Source organism: Solanum pennellii, chromosome 3 (assembly GCF_001406875.1).
Source record: "Solanum pennellii chromosome 3, SPENNV200".
Classification (NCBI taxonomy): domain Eukaryota; kingdom Viridiplantae; phylum Streptophyta; class Magnoliopsida; order Solanales; family Solanaceae; genus Solanum; species Solanum pennellii.
The window spans coordinates 65,910,086-65,927,021 of NC_028639.1; the positions used below are offsets into that span (position 1 = coordinate 65,910,086).

At 36.5% G+C, this 16,936-nt stretch overlaps 1 protein-coding gene and 1 long non-coding RNA gene across 7 annotated transcripts; one reads left to right on the forward strand and one right to left on the reverse strand.

Annotated features, from left to right (window-relative positions):
• The first annotated feature begins 216 nt into the window (after positions 1-216).
• LOC107014540 lies at positions 217-9,290 on the forward strand. Of its 6 annotated transcripts, XR_001456241.2 has the most exons (9): positions 217-543; positions 625-764; positions 1,529-1,579; positions 6,130-6,233; positions 7,070-7,151; positions 7,367-7,585; positions 7,806-7,930; positions 8,062-8,155; positions 8,980-9,290. It is a non-coding gene; the product is annotated as an uncharacterized LOC107014540 (long non-coding RNA). The 6 variants fall into 6 exon arrangements; XR_003577594.1 differs by having other exon boundaries at positions 7,806-8,155; XR_003577596.1 differs by having other exon boundaries at positions 625-759; positions 7,806-8,155.
• On the reverse strand, positions 9,254-16,432 carry LOC107014539 (transcription factor GTE10). The gene is made up of 10 exons (XM_015214480.2): positions 14,273-16,432; positions 14,120-14,168; positions 13,847-14,002; positions 11,017-11,081; positions 10,844-10,907; positions 10,635-10,709; positions 10,435-10,550; positions 10,262-10,328; positions 9,977-10,107; positions 9,254-9,900 (listed from the first exon to the last, which is right to left on the reverse strand). The coding sequence occupies exons 1-10, from the start codon at positions 15,608-15,610 to the stop codon at positions 9,616-9,618; spliced, it is 2,346 nt and encodes a 781-aa protein (XP_015069966.1). The 5' UTR covers positions 15,611-16,432; the 3' UTR covers positions 9,254-9,615.
• Between the last annotated feature and the right edge of the window lie 504 nt (positions 16,433-16,936).

Sequence of the window (16,936 nt, forward strand, 5' to 3'; positions counted from 1 at the left end):
TCTTTAATCAAATTAAAAAGTATTTACGTCTAATTTTTATACAATAAAATAAATTAAAGAAAAACATGTATCATAATACATTTATCATTTTACAACTTTGTAATTTAAAATATTATTGTTAAAATTTTATTTTTATTAATACGAAGGATGACGTAAATTAATTAATTTATCTATATCTTAAATAAATTTTATGGTTCAACCAAACCAAATACTCTGTATCCATTACTATTATTTTTGTTATTTTAGGTTTAACATTACACATAATTAATGATTCATAAGATTCTGTAAATAATTGTAACGTAATTAATTAACAAAGCCCCCCAAATTAGCTTAGTTGTAAACAGAGGATTTTCCCTTGATTTCATCGGAGAATATGCAAATTAAAACAACACCCATTGATCTCATCTCCGTTCAATGCCTTCAATTCCGTCGCCACCGCCAAATCCGGCGTCCGCCGTCAACTGTGGCATCTCCGTCTTGTCTCTTATCCTTCAGTTTCCTTGAAATGCCGATGCTCATCTTCCTTTGCTCGTGCCTTTTCAGGTATATCACTTTACAAGCCCTCCATTTTATCATCCGCTGCTTAAACTGTTTTCTGTATGTGCTGAGGGAAAACGTGGGTAGTTATATGATCAGGTGTAAGAGCTCAGTTGGAAACTACTGAGCAAACAGTTTATGTGGAACCTCCCGTTGTGGTTATTACAGGAGCTTCTAGAGGAATTGGGAGGGCTGTTGCTTTGGCTTTGGGAAAATCTGGTTGTAAGGTCATCCATTCAGATACTTCGTCTATATTTAGTTAAAATAGCCTTATGGTTTGGATCATTGTTATGGATTAGATAATTGTTGACTGTTTGGCCTTCATTTCGTGAGTAAATTTGTCAATTTTGATAGATTAGGACTTTTTACTACCACAATGAAAAGGAAACTTATATTGCCTGATAAGCTTTCTTTAATACGTCACGTATTTGTAACTAAGTTAACTAGGAAACCCTGTGATTTTCTTGTTCAACAGCATCAGTTTTTATAAATAGAAATAGTAAAGAGCAGTTTCATTTTTTAGATACAGTGGTGGTTGCTTAAGTTGTATTTTTTGGGCAATAGCTCAAAAAGGAAGTATTTGAAGTATCTGTATTTTTTTTTGTGCCCCCAAATTTGTTTTTTGGCAGTGATATGAAGTAATCTGGAGTGCAACTTGGATGATTTCATGGTTATTGTTAACCTTTTGCTTGAATATCCTTTTTCTGGTCTATCTTTTTCATTGCTTTCACATTTTTGTGAGACATTTTAATCTAGGGCGTAGCCAAGTTCACCATTTTGACTCATTATTCGTCTTTAAAGGTCGTATAGGATGATGCTCTGAGTTCCAATTTCCTTAGAAACCTTGAACAATGCTTTAGGCCTGAGCTATATGTTATGATATATGTTCTCTTTAAAGAATATACTTTAAATCAAAATTTATGTTACGCCATGTGTATACCTGAGAAATCTCTCACATACTCTTCCCACCCACTTGATATTTTGTTGTTAGGTCCTAGTGAATTATGCAAGATCTTTAAAGGAGGAAGAAGTTTCCAAACAGGTGTGTTTCTTTTTCAGTCAAAATCTGCTGTGATTTTGTTATTTTACTAAATTCCTCCAATTCCATCTGCTGTGATTTTTGTTATTTTACTAAATTCCTCCAATTCCATGTGATATATTTCCTTTTTGTGGTTGAAAGTTGAGAACATGGAACTGTACTTTTGACTTAAGAATGATGTTTGAAAGAGTATTCCAGCACTTTTTCACCATTCTTAGTGCTGAATGGTTCATATTATCACTTCTTGTTTTACTTTTTTGTTTCTTTTAGGGAGAATACAAGTTGATAGACCACATTAAACAAATGTCATTTGATAGCAAAAATGAACTTTATAAGTTGGATCTCTACCACACCCCAAAACAGGATGAGACGTGGCCGCCACCTGATACATGCCAATTGGACCGACCAAACTTTTATTTTTTTAATAGTTGTGGTGTGCAATGCTGCTTGCACGTAACTCAACGAATTCCTCGAGATACCTGTCACCTGGTATCAGGTAATTTTTTCCATCAAGGTATCTGGTGTTGATGGGGGTTATCTTGTAGAATTAGTCGAGATGCACGCAAGCTGGTCCGTACACCACGGTTTTTTAAAAAAAGTAGAGAATGTACGGAATCCTATCTCACACATGACCGTCATACTTACCAATACATGACCCTGACATCATGAACACAATGTTGCCTGAGTATTGGAATACTCAGTATAGATCATAGCCAAGAAACTCATGGTGAGGCAAGAGCTATGCATAATATAACATTGAGTGCAAGAAAAATATAAATCAATTATGCAATTTAATATATCAAAACATAGTGTATACATTTTAATCCACTCTAGCATTTAAAGTAGTCATAAATCTTTCAAGGCAAGATTAGAAATTATCAATTTTAGAAACAATACACAGTCTTCTGCATGTATTGCAATGTTACTATAATATAGCCCAATCTTTCCATCTATGTTCCACTGGATTTATTATGATCATCAAAGTGTGATAAGCATTGTTTTAATTCGTAGTCTCAATGTCCATAACATAAGAGTCTCATAACAATCGTGATGCAATGCATCGAGATACCATCCTTGTAGCATGACGTACTCTCCCCGCCAGATAGACTATATGAAATCCATGATGTAATGCATCGGGATATCATCCTAAAGTTTGATGTACTCTCCTCGCCGGATAGGATATATGTAATGCATCAAGGATCCAAGAAGTATGATCTACTCTCCTAACCTGATAGACTAAGTCGCTCGGACTCGGGTACGGGTATCCGATCCGGATGCGAATCTGAGGGTCGGATTCGGAAAAATCTAAATTTTAAGATTCGGGCTACGGATCCAGATATGGATACGGGTGTTGGGGTTCGGCTAAAAATCCAAAATTATAAAATAGACCTATAAAGATATCCTAAATTATGATAGATCTTCTAGATTTTCTTTCCCACCCCCAACTTCTTCTTTCAAGCTTTTTGGTTCTTCCCCTAAAAAAAGGAAAAAGAACACCAACGTTTCAGATCAATTCTTCAGAGCAATCTCTTCGATCCGCCCCCTCTCCTCACAGATCATTGCTACTGTCAATCGGAAGTCGGAACACAACCGCTTGAATTCTTAGCTTCTTTCAGTCTGGCTTGAAGAATGAAAAAACGACTATTGACCAAGAGGAAAAGCTAAAAAAGAGAAAAGGACCACAATATTAAAGGTATGTCATTCCTCATGAACTCTGTTCAAAGTATCAGATGTGGGTTGATAGAACCCCACATGTATCCCGCACCCCTCACCCATGTCGTGTCGACAAGGGTGCGGCAACAAAAGTGAAGAGTCTCCGCAACTTAGTGATAGGCATAAATACATTGTGATTTTTTCAAAATCATGACTTGTAGCTAAAACTCATTTTCTGTAATTCATGAAGATCCAAGAAGTTGCTCCCCCGGCGGGATTGGTAATGCAGAATTGTGATATTATATTCCATTGTATGTCATGACATTTTAGCTTTTCTTAATTAAGTAGCAAATTTCATATATTCAATGAATATCAAGAGAAAGGAGTACAATGCTATAGTCGGAAATATGCCAAGAATCATATTAATACAAACGCTTCATGGACATCATTGTAGATAGATAGTATGATGTGCCATACAATACTGTAAAGATTGCATAAGAGCCCTAGACGCTTTTACATAATTCAAGACTTAAACATGTAGGAGCATTTATCAATACTAAAGCCTAAGTCCCAAAAATTTAAAGAAAAAAACATATTCCTCCATTGGAAATTGATTCTTGTGTTTAACTCTAATCTATTCATTAAATGTCTTATGGAGTGTAGTCGCTTTATTTTTAATCCATATCCACCCATCAATATCCATATCCACCCATCAATATTCATCATCTCTTTTCCGAAAATGACAATTTTAATGATCCATTTCTATGGTTCCTTCAATAACTCATTCCAATTACAAATACTACTCATATCATCCTCTTAACCCAATACTTATACCCAATCTATGCTCTGAAGAAGGAAAGAGAATACTTCAGTAACACCATAAAGTTGGAATGTATGTGGGATCTAGTTTTCAAAGCATTTCTGGTAGGTGACTTAGAAATGGTAACATTAGCAGTATATGGCTGCAGAAGTGCAGCTGCGCAACACAAATTAAAATGATGGTTAGTCTTTTCAGAAAGCCTACTGTTATTTATTGTTCTAGTTTTGATAACTGAAATATCATTATGTAATTTTCCTTGATGGTAATATCTTTTTTTTTAAAAAAAAAAAAAGGAACAACTGTTTGTGTAGACTGCACTTGGTCTCCCTGTCTTGAAGCATCCTCTAGGCCTTTCCTTTCCATATAATTCAAAAAAGGTGTCCCGCTTGCTTTGATGTCTAGCATTCTCTTTGTGAGTGCCTAATAAATGTCAGTAATGAGGGTACCATTTCCCAAGGCTCTGAAGTTGCTCTACAATGTCTCAGCAATTAATCTTCATCTTTCCCTCTCATCTTTGATTCTTTGAGAAAGGAGTTCTGTTTAATAGTGTGGTCTTCAATTCTTCATCTTAGGGTACAACTTATGGTAGCACTGGGTTATGTCTTCTCTAATCCCCTCTTCGCTGGAAATTCATGGCCATCCATTGATTTTTTTCTCATACGGTTGTATCCCCTGTAAACATTGGCCATTGTTATCTCCTTTTTAGCCAGGTGCTGGTGATCTTCATCTCATAATCACTTCTTGTGCTACAAGTAACTTTCCCAGCTGACCTTTCTATTCTTCACGTTGAATTTTATCACTTTCGATATTGTTACATGGTAATTTCCACTTATCACCAACTTGTAGCATGGTCTGTTTGCTACCTCTTTCATACAATTCTTGACCATCTTTTTGAAGTTCTCATGGTGTAGTCACAGGTTTGAATCTGAAAGGAACAGTACCTCATACATCAACAGCAATCTAGTATATTATTGGATTGTTATTTGATATCGATTTTGTCAGGGTTTGCTTACTTGAGTTCTATAATTTCTCCTCATTCCATGGATATCAACATCTTATCCATTGGGGAAGCATAGGAGATATTTGATCTGATCTTGGTTGATGAAGCCAGAGAATTCAATCAATACTATAGATGTTTCCTTAGCAAGTTTCTTTGCTCCAATTCATATCTTAGTACAGTAAGATCATCTGCTATCACCCAGGACATGACCATCTTTGCTGTGTCATGCAGTTGTCTTTTACTACTATCTATCTATCTTCGTTTTACTTTGTCTTCTCCTCTGGTTGATTGACAGATCAGGCATGTGGCACAGCTAACAGACCCATGGTCCAGCATCTTTTACTATTTCTCAGTTCCATTGTAAATTATAATCAGTTCTTTATCAATTTAGATTTTGGAATCTAGGAGTCGGTCTAAGAAATCATTGTGTAGAAAATCATGCTTACTATTCGTCCATCTAAGTTAATCAACCATAAAGTCCAATTCCATGTTGTAGTTAAGAAATTCCTGTAATTAGATTGTCTTACTCACTTTCTCGAGTGTTCTCTGCTGTCCTGCATCCTATGATACTTTCAGCAAACACATTTCTCAAACCTCTGACGTGTCTTTCACAATTTTATCATTGCTGCACACATCAGGTTTGAGTAAAAGCATCGGAATGGGAAATTAGGGGCATTCATGTAAAAGTAACCATTTCATTTAAATTAATTTTTACTCAACATAGCCTTAAAGGAGCTTTTTGATAGTAAGTTTCCGAAAAGTTTTCCGGGGAAATTTTTTGGTGTGGCAACGTTTGTGCTGTTTTCCTGCCAACAACTGAAAATGATGCCTTATGTCACTTAGAACTACCCGAGATTGTTATATTTAAAATGAGAAGACTCCAGTCAAGTGTGAGTCCTTCCAACATGTTCTACCCACTGTTGTTCCTTGTATATATTCATTTCCACAACTATGATATGAGCTCATGATAGTTGGATAGCAAGTAAACATTGTTTGCTAGAAAGCATAAAACCGAAGTAGTAAATAGTAATACTTCTGAAATTGCAGAAATTTAAGAAATTCTTGTTTGGACTTCTATAGGTCTTATGGAAAATACATCATACATACTTGGATGCCTTAAAAGAATAGATCAGTTATACATCTTCTGAAGTGAAGAGCAAGGTCTCCTATAACTCCAGAAACTGGTAAGCCATCGACAAAGTAATTCTGTTCTCTGTTTTTTTCAGATAAAATTCAGAATTGTTGTCATGAGAAAATTGCTAGCAACTAATCTGATGTTCATATTCCAAAATCAATAGTGTTGTGAAATTACCCTTTTGGAGCACTTGTACTGGTTACTCCTTTTTATTCCAAAGTCATGTGAAGATATCTGGTGACCAGTTAAGCCAATGATGTTTTGTTTAATTTGTGCAGCCAGAATGTTGTCATGTTGTATTTATTAGCTGATGCTACTAAAAATTGCAGGACTACTTTTTAGTTTATGAGTAATGATAGTAATGGTTACTGCTTGTTTGACAAATGAAGAAAGCTTACCAGGAGTGTCAAACGACTCTAGTATCTTCAGTCCCAATCAGCCACTGACCCACCCCCAAATGCTATTATACTGTGACTTAGGTTCTCCTTACCATATGAAAGTACCTTTCCTTACCAATTTGCCTTCATAAAGTAAAAGATTGAATGTCATGCTCCTAAAATTGCCGGGGTTGCATTGGATAGGTAGAATAGATTAGCGTTGTTAGTGGTACATAATCAAGAACTAATTCAATCAACAAATTCCCCTTGCTCCCTGAGGTTGCATTTCTCTGTGTTAGCTGATGCTTATCGAACTTTGCAAGGGTAAGTTTCTATTTCATGTGTAAAAACAGTAAAATAGTTTAACTTTCTGATCCTATCATTTAGTGATAAACACCATCTCATGGAGTACTTGTTTCACCAGCAATCTGATAACAGCTATAAGGTTCATCCTGTCGGCCGTTTGACATCTTCCCTAAATTAATTTAATTTCCTATTTTGTTGGCAGATTGAATCATGTGGTGGCCAAGCGATTACTTTTGGTGGTGATGTTTCAAAAGAAGAAGATGTAGAATCAAATGATGTATACCGTAAGCAAACTCCTTTCCTGGTGAAATTTATTTTAAATGTACCTTAGTGTAGTCGTTTCCAGATAATTTCACCTTATAAGGCTCATGTATGGAGGTGGTTCAATGAGGAACAGTTGATATCTTAACGTATAATGCAGGTTGACAACAGTCATACTGTCTCGTGTTTAGTTTATCTCAAAAATACGGCTCAGTAGTTGTCTTGGTTTTCTTTTCAGGCATAACGCCTGATACTTTGTTGATGAGAATGAAGAAATCTCAGTGGCATAAGGGTATTGATTTGAATCTTACTGGAGTATTCCTCTGCACACAGGTCTATACAGTTGTTGCGTTCTTAATTCAACCAGAACCTGAGTCTTTTTCAAAGAAAACATTTTTCCAAGAGATCTTTTTCCTTGTTGCAAGGTGCTGCTAAAATTATGATGAGAAAGAAAAAGGTAAAATGTTTAGCCCCTTCCTATTGCAATTCATCAAAATATGATATAGAGACGAGGCTAAATATTTAGCTAACTGATTCATAAATTACCACCCGCAGTTTGAATGGTGACTTTTCAGTCAATTTGAAGCTGCATTTACTTATATAAACCATCAATGCATTATTTTATTGTTTCATGTACTCTAGAATTTTATTGAGAAGACTCATCTAAATTTTTGTAGGGGGAGAATATTCAACATATCATCTGTTGTTGGTTTAGTTGGCAATGCCCAACTATAGTGCGGCAAAAGCAGGAGTGATTAGGTTAACCAAAAGTGTCGAAAAGCAACAGGGTCTACCATGCATGGTTGCCCCCCGTCCTTTCTTTCTATCTTTGGAGTGTAAACTACAAAGGAATTAATTCTTCTCAACAAGGAGAAGCTACTGACTTTTTATGACGTTTGACAATTTATTTACAACAATCTTTGTTTTCATCAGGTTAATGCTGTGGCCCCTTAATTCATTGCATCAGATATGACTTCCAAGCAAAGTGAAGACATTGAGAAGGAAATTTTGGCAAGCATCCCATTAGGTCAGGGCTAATATTCTTAGACTATATGATTGACAACTTTATCTAATATGTGGCACTCTCCTGCACGTCAAATATGGAAACGTATAGAAATCAACATTTGACACATCTAATAGTGTGGCACCTGCAGGAGTGTTGGAGATTTTTTGAGATGTTTGCAAAAATTATTCAAACATATTTTTTGGGAGAAGCTCTTGCAAGTTGAGAAACTCGCCAAGTGGGTGATGCTTCAACTTGCAAGAATTTCTTGTTTTAGAGTTACTCCTTTGCAAAAATTATTCAAACATATTTTTTGGGAGAAGCTCTTGCAAGTTGAGAAACTCGCCAAAGGTGGGTGATGCTTCAACTTGCAAGAATTTCTTGTTTTAGAGTTACTCCTCACCAAATATCTGGAAAAACTCCATACTCTTTAGCAGATGCCATCAAAGAATCCCAAGTTGAACAAGAGTAAAAATCCAATTCCCTGCATTTATTGCAAGATCTTAATACATCCAGAATAGGATATTTTCTCTGCCTTACACTTCCATCCAGCGTATGAAGTATTATTTTAACTGTTTATTTACACGAACAGCCAGCAAAAGGATTTTGGAGTCCTTTTAAACTATTGGTATTTTGTTGATTGAAAAGTTGGGGCATCATTGAGATACACTGACAAACTGAGATACTTAAATGATCAAATGAGAGTAGAAAATTTGTTTTGTGATGTATAAATTTGCTACTCTTGTTAATTGTTGAACGATGCGTCATTCCTGATTGACTATGAACAGTAAGTCATCAATTTGTACTTTAGGCACTGCAAATATTGACAAATTTTATTGTGATGACAGGACGATATGGCCAACCAGAAGAAGTTGCTGGATTCAGCCCTGCAGCCAGTTATATTACTAGACAGGTCGATAATGGAACGGCTATGTAGAAACTTTCAGCATTCCCATGAGGTGGATTGCACTGAAAAGGCTGATCAGTTATGTTGGTAGAGGAAAATCAGCAGCCTATAATTTTGTAATGAGCTATTAGGTTTTCATCATTAGTTTTGTCCAGTTAACATAGGAATATTGCCACTTATTTCAGGGTAGAGAGGAAGAACCAGAACACCAACAATTGGGGACAGAAAAGCCAACGCACCTTCTAGCATCAATTTTTTCCTTTTACAGCAATCTAGTACTAAACTACGTAACAAAACTGTTTTTACCTAACCTTTATCCACTCCCAAGCAGACAACCAACTTATACACGAGCAAAAGAATTTCAAATAACAATATAAGATGACCGACTGACTATCATGGTCAGACCCGCCAACCAGGTCTCTACTGAAGCATCCTAGCTGGGGGACACTTGCATCAACTTAAGATCACTCATGACTTCTCTGTTTATCGCCACTAAACTTTTTTTTTCCCCAGTCCACCCTGGGACGATAAAATCACCCTCATCAACTTGACGATCGGCCAAAGTAATAAAGAGATGTCAATCAATCTCTCCTTCCTCTGGATCATTCGATACGTCAGGGATGCTATGTGGTTCGGCTTCTTCTTCCTCCTCTTCATCTTCATCTTCTTCCTTCATATATAATCCAAGTTGCTCCAACGGATTACTACTTGCCTTAAATTTGAAACTCCCAAGAATATTCTCAGAATGACCAGGACTAGTCTCATCAATGAAGCTCTCTAGCTGTTCAGCTGGAGCAGCTCTGAACAATTCCAGATCTTCCATGAATCGACTGTTCTCATTGATTTCAACGGTCTTCTCCATCTGCTAACACATAAATTAAGAGTTATAAAGTAAAGATAAATCTCAATAAATGTAAACCCATATATACGTCTTTTACCTTCTGGAGTGCCTGACGGGCAGCTTCTCTTTCAAGTTCTCGTTTCCTTTTGGCTTCTGCAGCAGCTTCTGCCTCAGCTCTTTTACGAGCCTCTTCGGCAGCCTTAGCTTCAGCTTGCAACCGAGCTTTCTCTGAGTAAGCAGATAACAAATAATGTAGTGGTTTTCAGAGATACAATTGAGAAATTCAGCACATGCTAATCACAAGAGACAAAACCCAAAGTGTTTTCTCTGAATAAGCCGATAAACAAATAAAGAGGTGGTTTCAACAACAGAAAACACAAACCTTCTCGCCTACGCCTTTCAAACTCCTCTCTCTCAAGCTTTAGCTTTTCTGGATCCCGCACTTCACCCTAAAATTTAAGAAGACTAGTTAAGCAAAAAACACTAGTACACCTGGATGATTGGAACTAAAAAATCAACTTAACGCAAGAAAACACCAGCTAATGTTTGGCTTACCTTTTCAATGCTCTTCTCCTGAGCTTTTAGTATGATATCCGCAAATCGACCTCTTAACAAAGCTGCACGGTAAAGCTTCTCAGGAGAGACTTGCCTCTCAGGTTCAGCACTCTCCTCTAAAAGGTTACAGTACATGATGAGTGAGATGATTGCTGCAAAACTAGTAGCAGACATTTTCTTCATCTATTACCATTGCTTACCCTCTCGATGATCATCGGGCTCAGCAAAATTGGAGTTCTGCTGAGAAGTCAGCACTGTTTGGCCAGCCAACGGATCTGTAGTACACAAACACTATATCAGCACACACACATACTGACCAATAAAGCTATTAAATCTTCCCACCACCCACAGATTTACAGAAAGAAAGCAGTAATGAAAATCATGTCATTTGATTCCACAGGTTGACAACCTGTAGTTTCTGGAAGGTCAAGCTCATCTTCTTGCTCCAATCTCGCCCCAGAAGCCGCTGTTGCCTGTGGAAGAACAAAATCATTTTAGAAGGCAATAGAAGTCATCACTCAAAATAACAATAATCCAGAAGAGAACCAAATAACTTATAAAATCAGACGACAATATCCACACCTTCTGAACAACTGAATCTTTATCAACATCCGATTCACCACCAGATGAGCTTCCAGAATCTGTACCTGAGAAAGAAAAAGAGATAACAATTTTAGCAAGTATATAGACATAGCACCTTAACTTCACAGTAAATATGGCAGCAAAGAAAATATTAACTATCCAACAGTCCAGACATCCTACATACAAAAGCAAAAGCATAATCATTCCCGACAAATAAGAATTGCTGAACTTTCAACTCAATGCAAGCCCCTCCTATAACAAGCAAGTTAAAAGGGCTAATCGACCTAATTCTCTCAATTAATACAGGTATTTGAAAAAATCTCGCCAATTGCTGGACAGAGCAACTTTTTTTAGGATAAGCAAATGTTAGACAAGTAACACATCTCACTTGTTACTACAATGCTATATCCTCCCAAAATAAGAGAAATGTGGAAACAAGCAAATAACGAGCAACAGGCAATAAGGTTGGAATATGACACGGGTACTATCCAGCAACGTACACGTCTGAGCACATAAACAAATTTGTTACCATAGGAAGTACATACACAACAATTTCAGAATAGAAGATCCAGAAACAATGGCATTATTGCCAATGGAAGTATGAGGTGGGAGATTCAAGGGTCGGGCTTTCATTGCCAAAGATGAACAGAAAGCACAGTGAAAAATTGCGATGTCGTCAGAGTAAAGAAGAAAGTTATTTTTTCACATTAATTCCTTTTTCAGTTTTAAATAAAGTCACTTCCAAGCAAGCAAACCATAATGTATTTTCTGAAAAGTGCCTATTGAGTATTGAAAGGCAATATACTTCTACTCCAAGTTCTTCAGCCGGAAAAAATCACTCAGTACCAATCTCTTTATAGATCTACATCTGCCAAGTTGTGGCTCAATAAATTTTGAAGACAGAAAGCTATCAGACATCCAACTTTTTTTTGATAATGAGCTATCAAACATCCAACTTTTTTAGATAATGAGCTATCAAACATCCAACTTTTTTTTGATAATGAACTACCAAACATCCAAGTTCCAGCAAACACTTTATATCCATAGTAATTGACAGTGAAAAAAGTTATGGCAGATAATTAGCCAATACTGCTAATGTGATTTCAAAGACCAACAAGACTCACTGTCATTCTTATAACATGTTAACGAGCTCTAACTTACTATAATGTCAGACATATATCTAGTTCAGCCAGACTTATGTAACAGGGAGTCACCAAAATCCCCACCCCCAACCAGCAAAAACACAGAAAAAAACAAGAAAAAATAATCCATACCTAATTCATACCAAAATAATATCAAGTTAAAAGTTTCTAATTTGCTAGCCCACGGGAAAAAATCGTAAGAAGTTTCAATTACCTAGCCAGGACAAATCCTAGATTTTCCCTGGTCTACTAACTATCAGACTAAGCAAGGTCCTTCAGTCTCAAATTGTCAAAAGTGCCAACGTCCAGTTCAATTTCTAGTTCACGAAAAGGCTTGACAACACAAAAGAGCTAGCAGGAGCGCAAAGTTTCTAAACTTCACATGGGAATCATTCAAGTGGTAGAGTTCAAAACTGATGAGCAAGATGTAAAACAAACTTCTTTCCAGAACTTGAAATAAGTTGCTACCCCAAACGAGAGAGAGCAAACCGGTTTTTTCTCTCCATGTGTATTTCTTTTTATTCTTTCTTATTTGAGTTACAACACCTTGATTAAATTCTAATTCAGAATTGTGAAAACATCCTGCAAATAGATGAAGGTTTCTATAAAATACTGCTATAAGCAAAAAGAGATTAACCTCCTTTCGAGTAAAGCCAACATAAACATGTATTTGATGAGTTCTTAATAAAAAAATTTAACATCCTAATCTTCTATAGGTTGTTCATTTTCCCACCAAAAGTTCCTGCCACGGCATCACCCCATCCTCGAATTCCTGCGGACATTTTGAGCCCTATCTTGGATATTTGAATATCTTGGATATTTGAATATCGACAAATCAACCATCTTTCCGATACCCCAAGTACTACAGAACATTAAAAAAACAAGGGAAACAGGAACTGCAAAGTGATAGTGAGGAATCTACGCAGTTAACCTTTTCTTGTTAAGAAATGAAGAAAGGTATCCTCAGCTTAGCAATTGTGAAGGCATTTCTAAATAACAGCTACAGAGAAATACATTTTTGATACAGACCATACAGTGGGTAAACATGATCAATAAATTGGAGCTTGAGACAATTTCTGAAAATAGTGCTAAATTATCTTTTAAAATGTCAGAATAGAATGGTATCAATAGTGTCGGTGTTCATATGGAGGCAATGCTAGGTTTGATGAAGGTGGAAAAGCAGGATAGGGTCTACTATTTTGCTGCTAACACAATTCTATGCACAAACAGATCAGCATGTAGGCATCTAGAAAAACTCAAGACCATTAGTATCTACACCAAATTAAGGTGGGAGGCAATTGTAAGATACTAAAGTGATTGTACATCTGATAACCAGTTTGAAATCTAATCGTATTGAGTTTTTAACATACACAACCAGCTAAAAGCATCTGAATTTCAAACCCCTAAACTGACCCATGAAAAAAATTCTAGTTCAAGAAATGAATAATTGATTAGGGGATATCAGGTATATTACACATGCAAAGAGCTACAGGAAATGCACAAACAAGTAAAATAACAAGGTAATAGCGAAAGACTTCTCTTCTCGGATGTCCCATTATGCAACGAGGCAGTGAGCATGTATATGAATAAAAGGAACAAGTAAATTCTTTATTATTTACCATAATTAAATTTATAGTAAGCATGCAAGAAAAAGGCAAGTAAGGTAAGACATTCTTAATAGCACCAACCACTAGATGAAGAGCCAGAACCACTACTCGAACTACTTGAACTACTGCATTTATTGCTCCTGCGAGCTCTATCCTTCTCTATCTCCACAGGAGGGAAGCTTGAAACAGGTGGATCATTCCCACCGATATCCACTTCCTCATCTGCCGGATCATTTCCTGTATGAAGGACGGAAACACAGAAAAAAGAAAAAAGGAATAAGAAACTAGAAACTTCAACAACCACACTACATAAAGTCAAAGCTCAAATCCTCCACATCTACTGATCAAAGTCACCTTTGCATGGCTGCATGGATGAATTACTGAATCCAGACTCATTGTGAAGCTGTAGAACAGTAAAGAACATGACATCAGAATTTGCTTACAAAGAGAACTAATGTTACATAGCATCTGAAGCAACACTCTAAGTATCCACATGCTGATATTTACCTCCATCTCACAGGGTTCACCTTTAGCCTGATTTTTCTGTTTCTCCAGTAGATAATCATCCAAAAGCTTCCGTAGCTCATACAAGATATCGTCATGAAGAACATCAAGATCAATCTCGATCTCATCTTCACTGACTTGATTTCCGTTGGAGCTTTTTTCTTTCAAGAAATCAATTATATTTTCAGGTAATTCAGTAAGTAAATCCTCAAGCTCAGCAGTGAGTTTATGTTTTTCAACGTCACTCATGACTCGCTTTACGGGTTCTGGTTTAACCCTGTTCTCCAATGGAGCAATTTTCTTCTTCTTCGAAGGCGGCATTGCTGGAGGAGTATCAGTCTCAGTTTCTATGATAACACTCGACTTAGAAGGTAAAGGTTCCTCTTCAATAACAGGTATCTTTTTTTCTATTGGTTTCCACCTAACCTCAAAAAATTTACTTAGTGTTTGAGCCATGATATGAACATCATTTCCTGGCGGATTGTATGTCATTGCATTTTTAAAAGTTAGCCGCACATCAGCAGCAAACTGCAAAGGGCTTGAATATTCTCCCGAATGCAACTTTGACCTGATGGTCCCTAGATCCATTGGTTGCTTAATAACAGTGAAGTAGTCGGGGATTTTTAACTTTACGACATCAACTGGATGATTGAAGACCCACCCATGCTGATGTGACATCAGTCTGCTTAGCACTGTCTCACACTGTTTCATAAACATGACCATGCTTGTATCTGAAGGTATGGCCTGTTGCATCGTCTTAGGCCTCTTAGCTCCGGGACCCTTAGTAAGAGGCCCATTTCTCCCTGGGGCAGGCTTTTTCTTCCCAGGAGGAATCACTGCTTCAGCCATATATCGCTGAGATATCTCTGATCCTGATCTCCTCTGCCCATTGGTGCAATTTTGAATATCGCTAGCAGGTGAAAGAACCCCAATATTAGAGCCGACAGAAGCAATTTTCTTCTGCAGTCCCCTGACTAGTTCAAGTTCATTCTTCAACCTAATTCCCAACACTTTTTTTTCAGAGGATGACATACTGGACAACGACATTGATTGAATAGGTGCACCAAATTGGTCATGACCATCAGCATTCAAACAAATGGATTTTCTTTTAGGTGCGCAAGAGTCCTCCGATGCAGTCCTTTCAGTATCAACGCGTCCGGAGCTCCCAAAACCTTCGGATTCTGCCATTGTCTCAACAGCATTACGATAATCGGGCACAATTCCAGGCAAGTAACCTTTAAAACCCTTGCGTGACTTTCCCATCATATCAACTGAATCCTTTTTAAAGAACTTCCTTGATTCTCTCTGTCCAATGTAATCTATTGGAACAGTAGGTGCCATGAGAATACCTCCCCAATTCTGTACATATCAGATATTTCTTTTCAACATTTAATCCGCTCAAATTACACTATACCTTGCTAGGTCAACAACAACTATATATCAAATAGACCTCGCCAGGTCAACAATTATCAAAGATTTCAATAGCACCGGTATATGACAACTTCCACCATTCCTCTCAATGCAGAGTTCAATCAATTCATCGTTTTCCCCCTTCGTTCAATCTATTAAATTTTCCGTTAAAACTCAATCAAAAAAAAGTCTGATTTATTCTGGATTATGAATTCAACAAACAAATTGTGGAAGAAGTAAAAGAATAACAGATTTATACAAACCCTAACCTCCAATCAAATTATCTTCAACCAGAAACAAACCCTAGATTAAAAAAATCAAAAAAGATCCTACCTTTATAACCTCAAATCATATCCTCCACATTCAGATACAAACCCTAACCTCAAATCAAATCCCCTTAAACAAACCCTAGATAAATTAAAAAAATTAAAAACTAAAAAAGATCCTACCTTTATAATTAAAAACCTACAATGGTTGAACTAAAATAGAAACCTGGATCTCCCTCAAGCAGATAACCAAAACCAAATAGGGTTGAGATCTTATCGGTTCGGGTCAGACCCACGACCCCAAATCAAGGAACAAAACCAAACCCTAGAACAAAAAACCCTCTTCACCGCTAAAAAAAATTATACTGAGATATAATTAAACTATATATATATATATATAAAAAGTACACAACATTTGAGGTAAAGCTAGAGAGAGAAAGAGATGAAATGAAGAGAGAGAAAGAGAATACTTACGATATTGTCTTTGTTGGGTCTCTATCTTTTTGATTGCCACCGTCTACTTAAAGGCTGTTTTGCAGCCAAGCCCGCCGCTCATTAGCTAATCTCGACCGTATATTGCAGGTCCTTAATTGATCTGACGGTTTTCCTAATTTATATCTTTCAGGCCGTACGATTCAGATCTGACGGCTCTGATTTGTTGTTAGACACTTTTCAGATCTGTAAAATTATGTTTTCCAGTTTGGTTAATTTATTTAATCTTACGCGGCACTGATTAATTAACAACTAATTAAGAATACAAGTCACGCGCTCCCGTGGAAAATGTGTTGCACTTGCCATAATATTAATTTTAATAAATGGGAAAAGGTGAAAAATAAATGCTCTTTAAAAATGGTTTAAAATAATGTCCTTTTTTAGTATTTTCATTATATAATTTTCCTAAATAATAATTATTGGGTTTTAATTTTTCATCAACATTTATTGAAGCATAAAAATTTTAATTTACAATTTAAAATATCTCTCTTTTTGATTA

Excerpts from the sequence above, each read along its gene's own strand:
- LOC107014539 (XM_015214480.2), bottom strand. The coding sequence starts at position 15,610 with ATGGCACCTACTGTTCCAATAGATTACATTGGACAGAGAGAATCAAGG. Across the intron at positions 10,108-10,261 it reads TGAAAGGCGTAGGCGAGAAG|AGAAAGCTCGGTTGCAAGCT; the intron begins GTTTGTGTTTTC and ends CTGCTTACTCAG. Across the intron at positions 9,901-9,976 it reads CCCGTCAGGCACTCCAGAAG|ATGGAGAAGACCGTTGAAAT; the intron begins GTAAAAGACGTA and ends ATGTGTTAGCAG.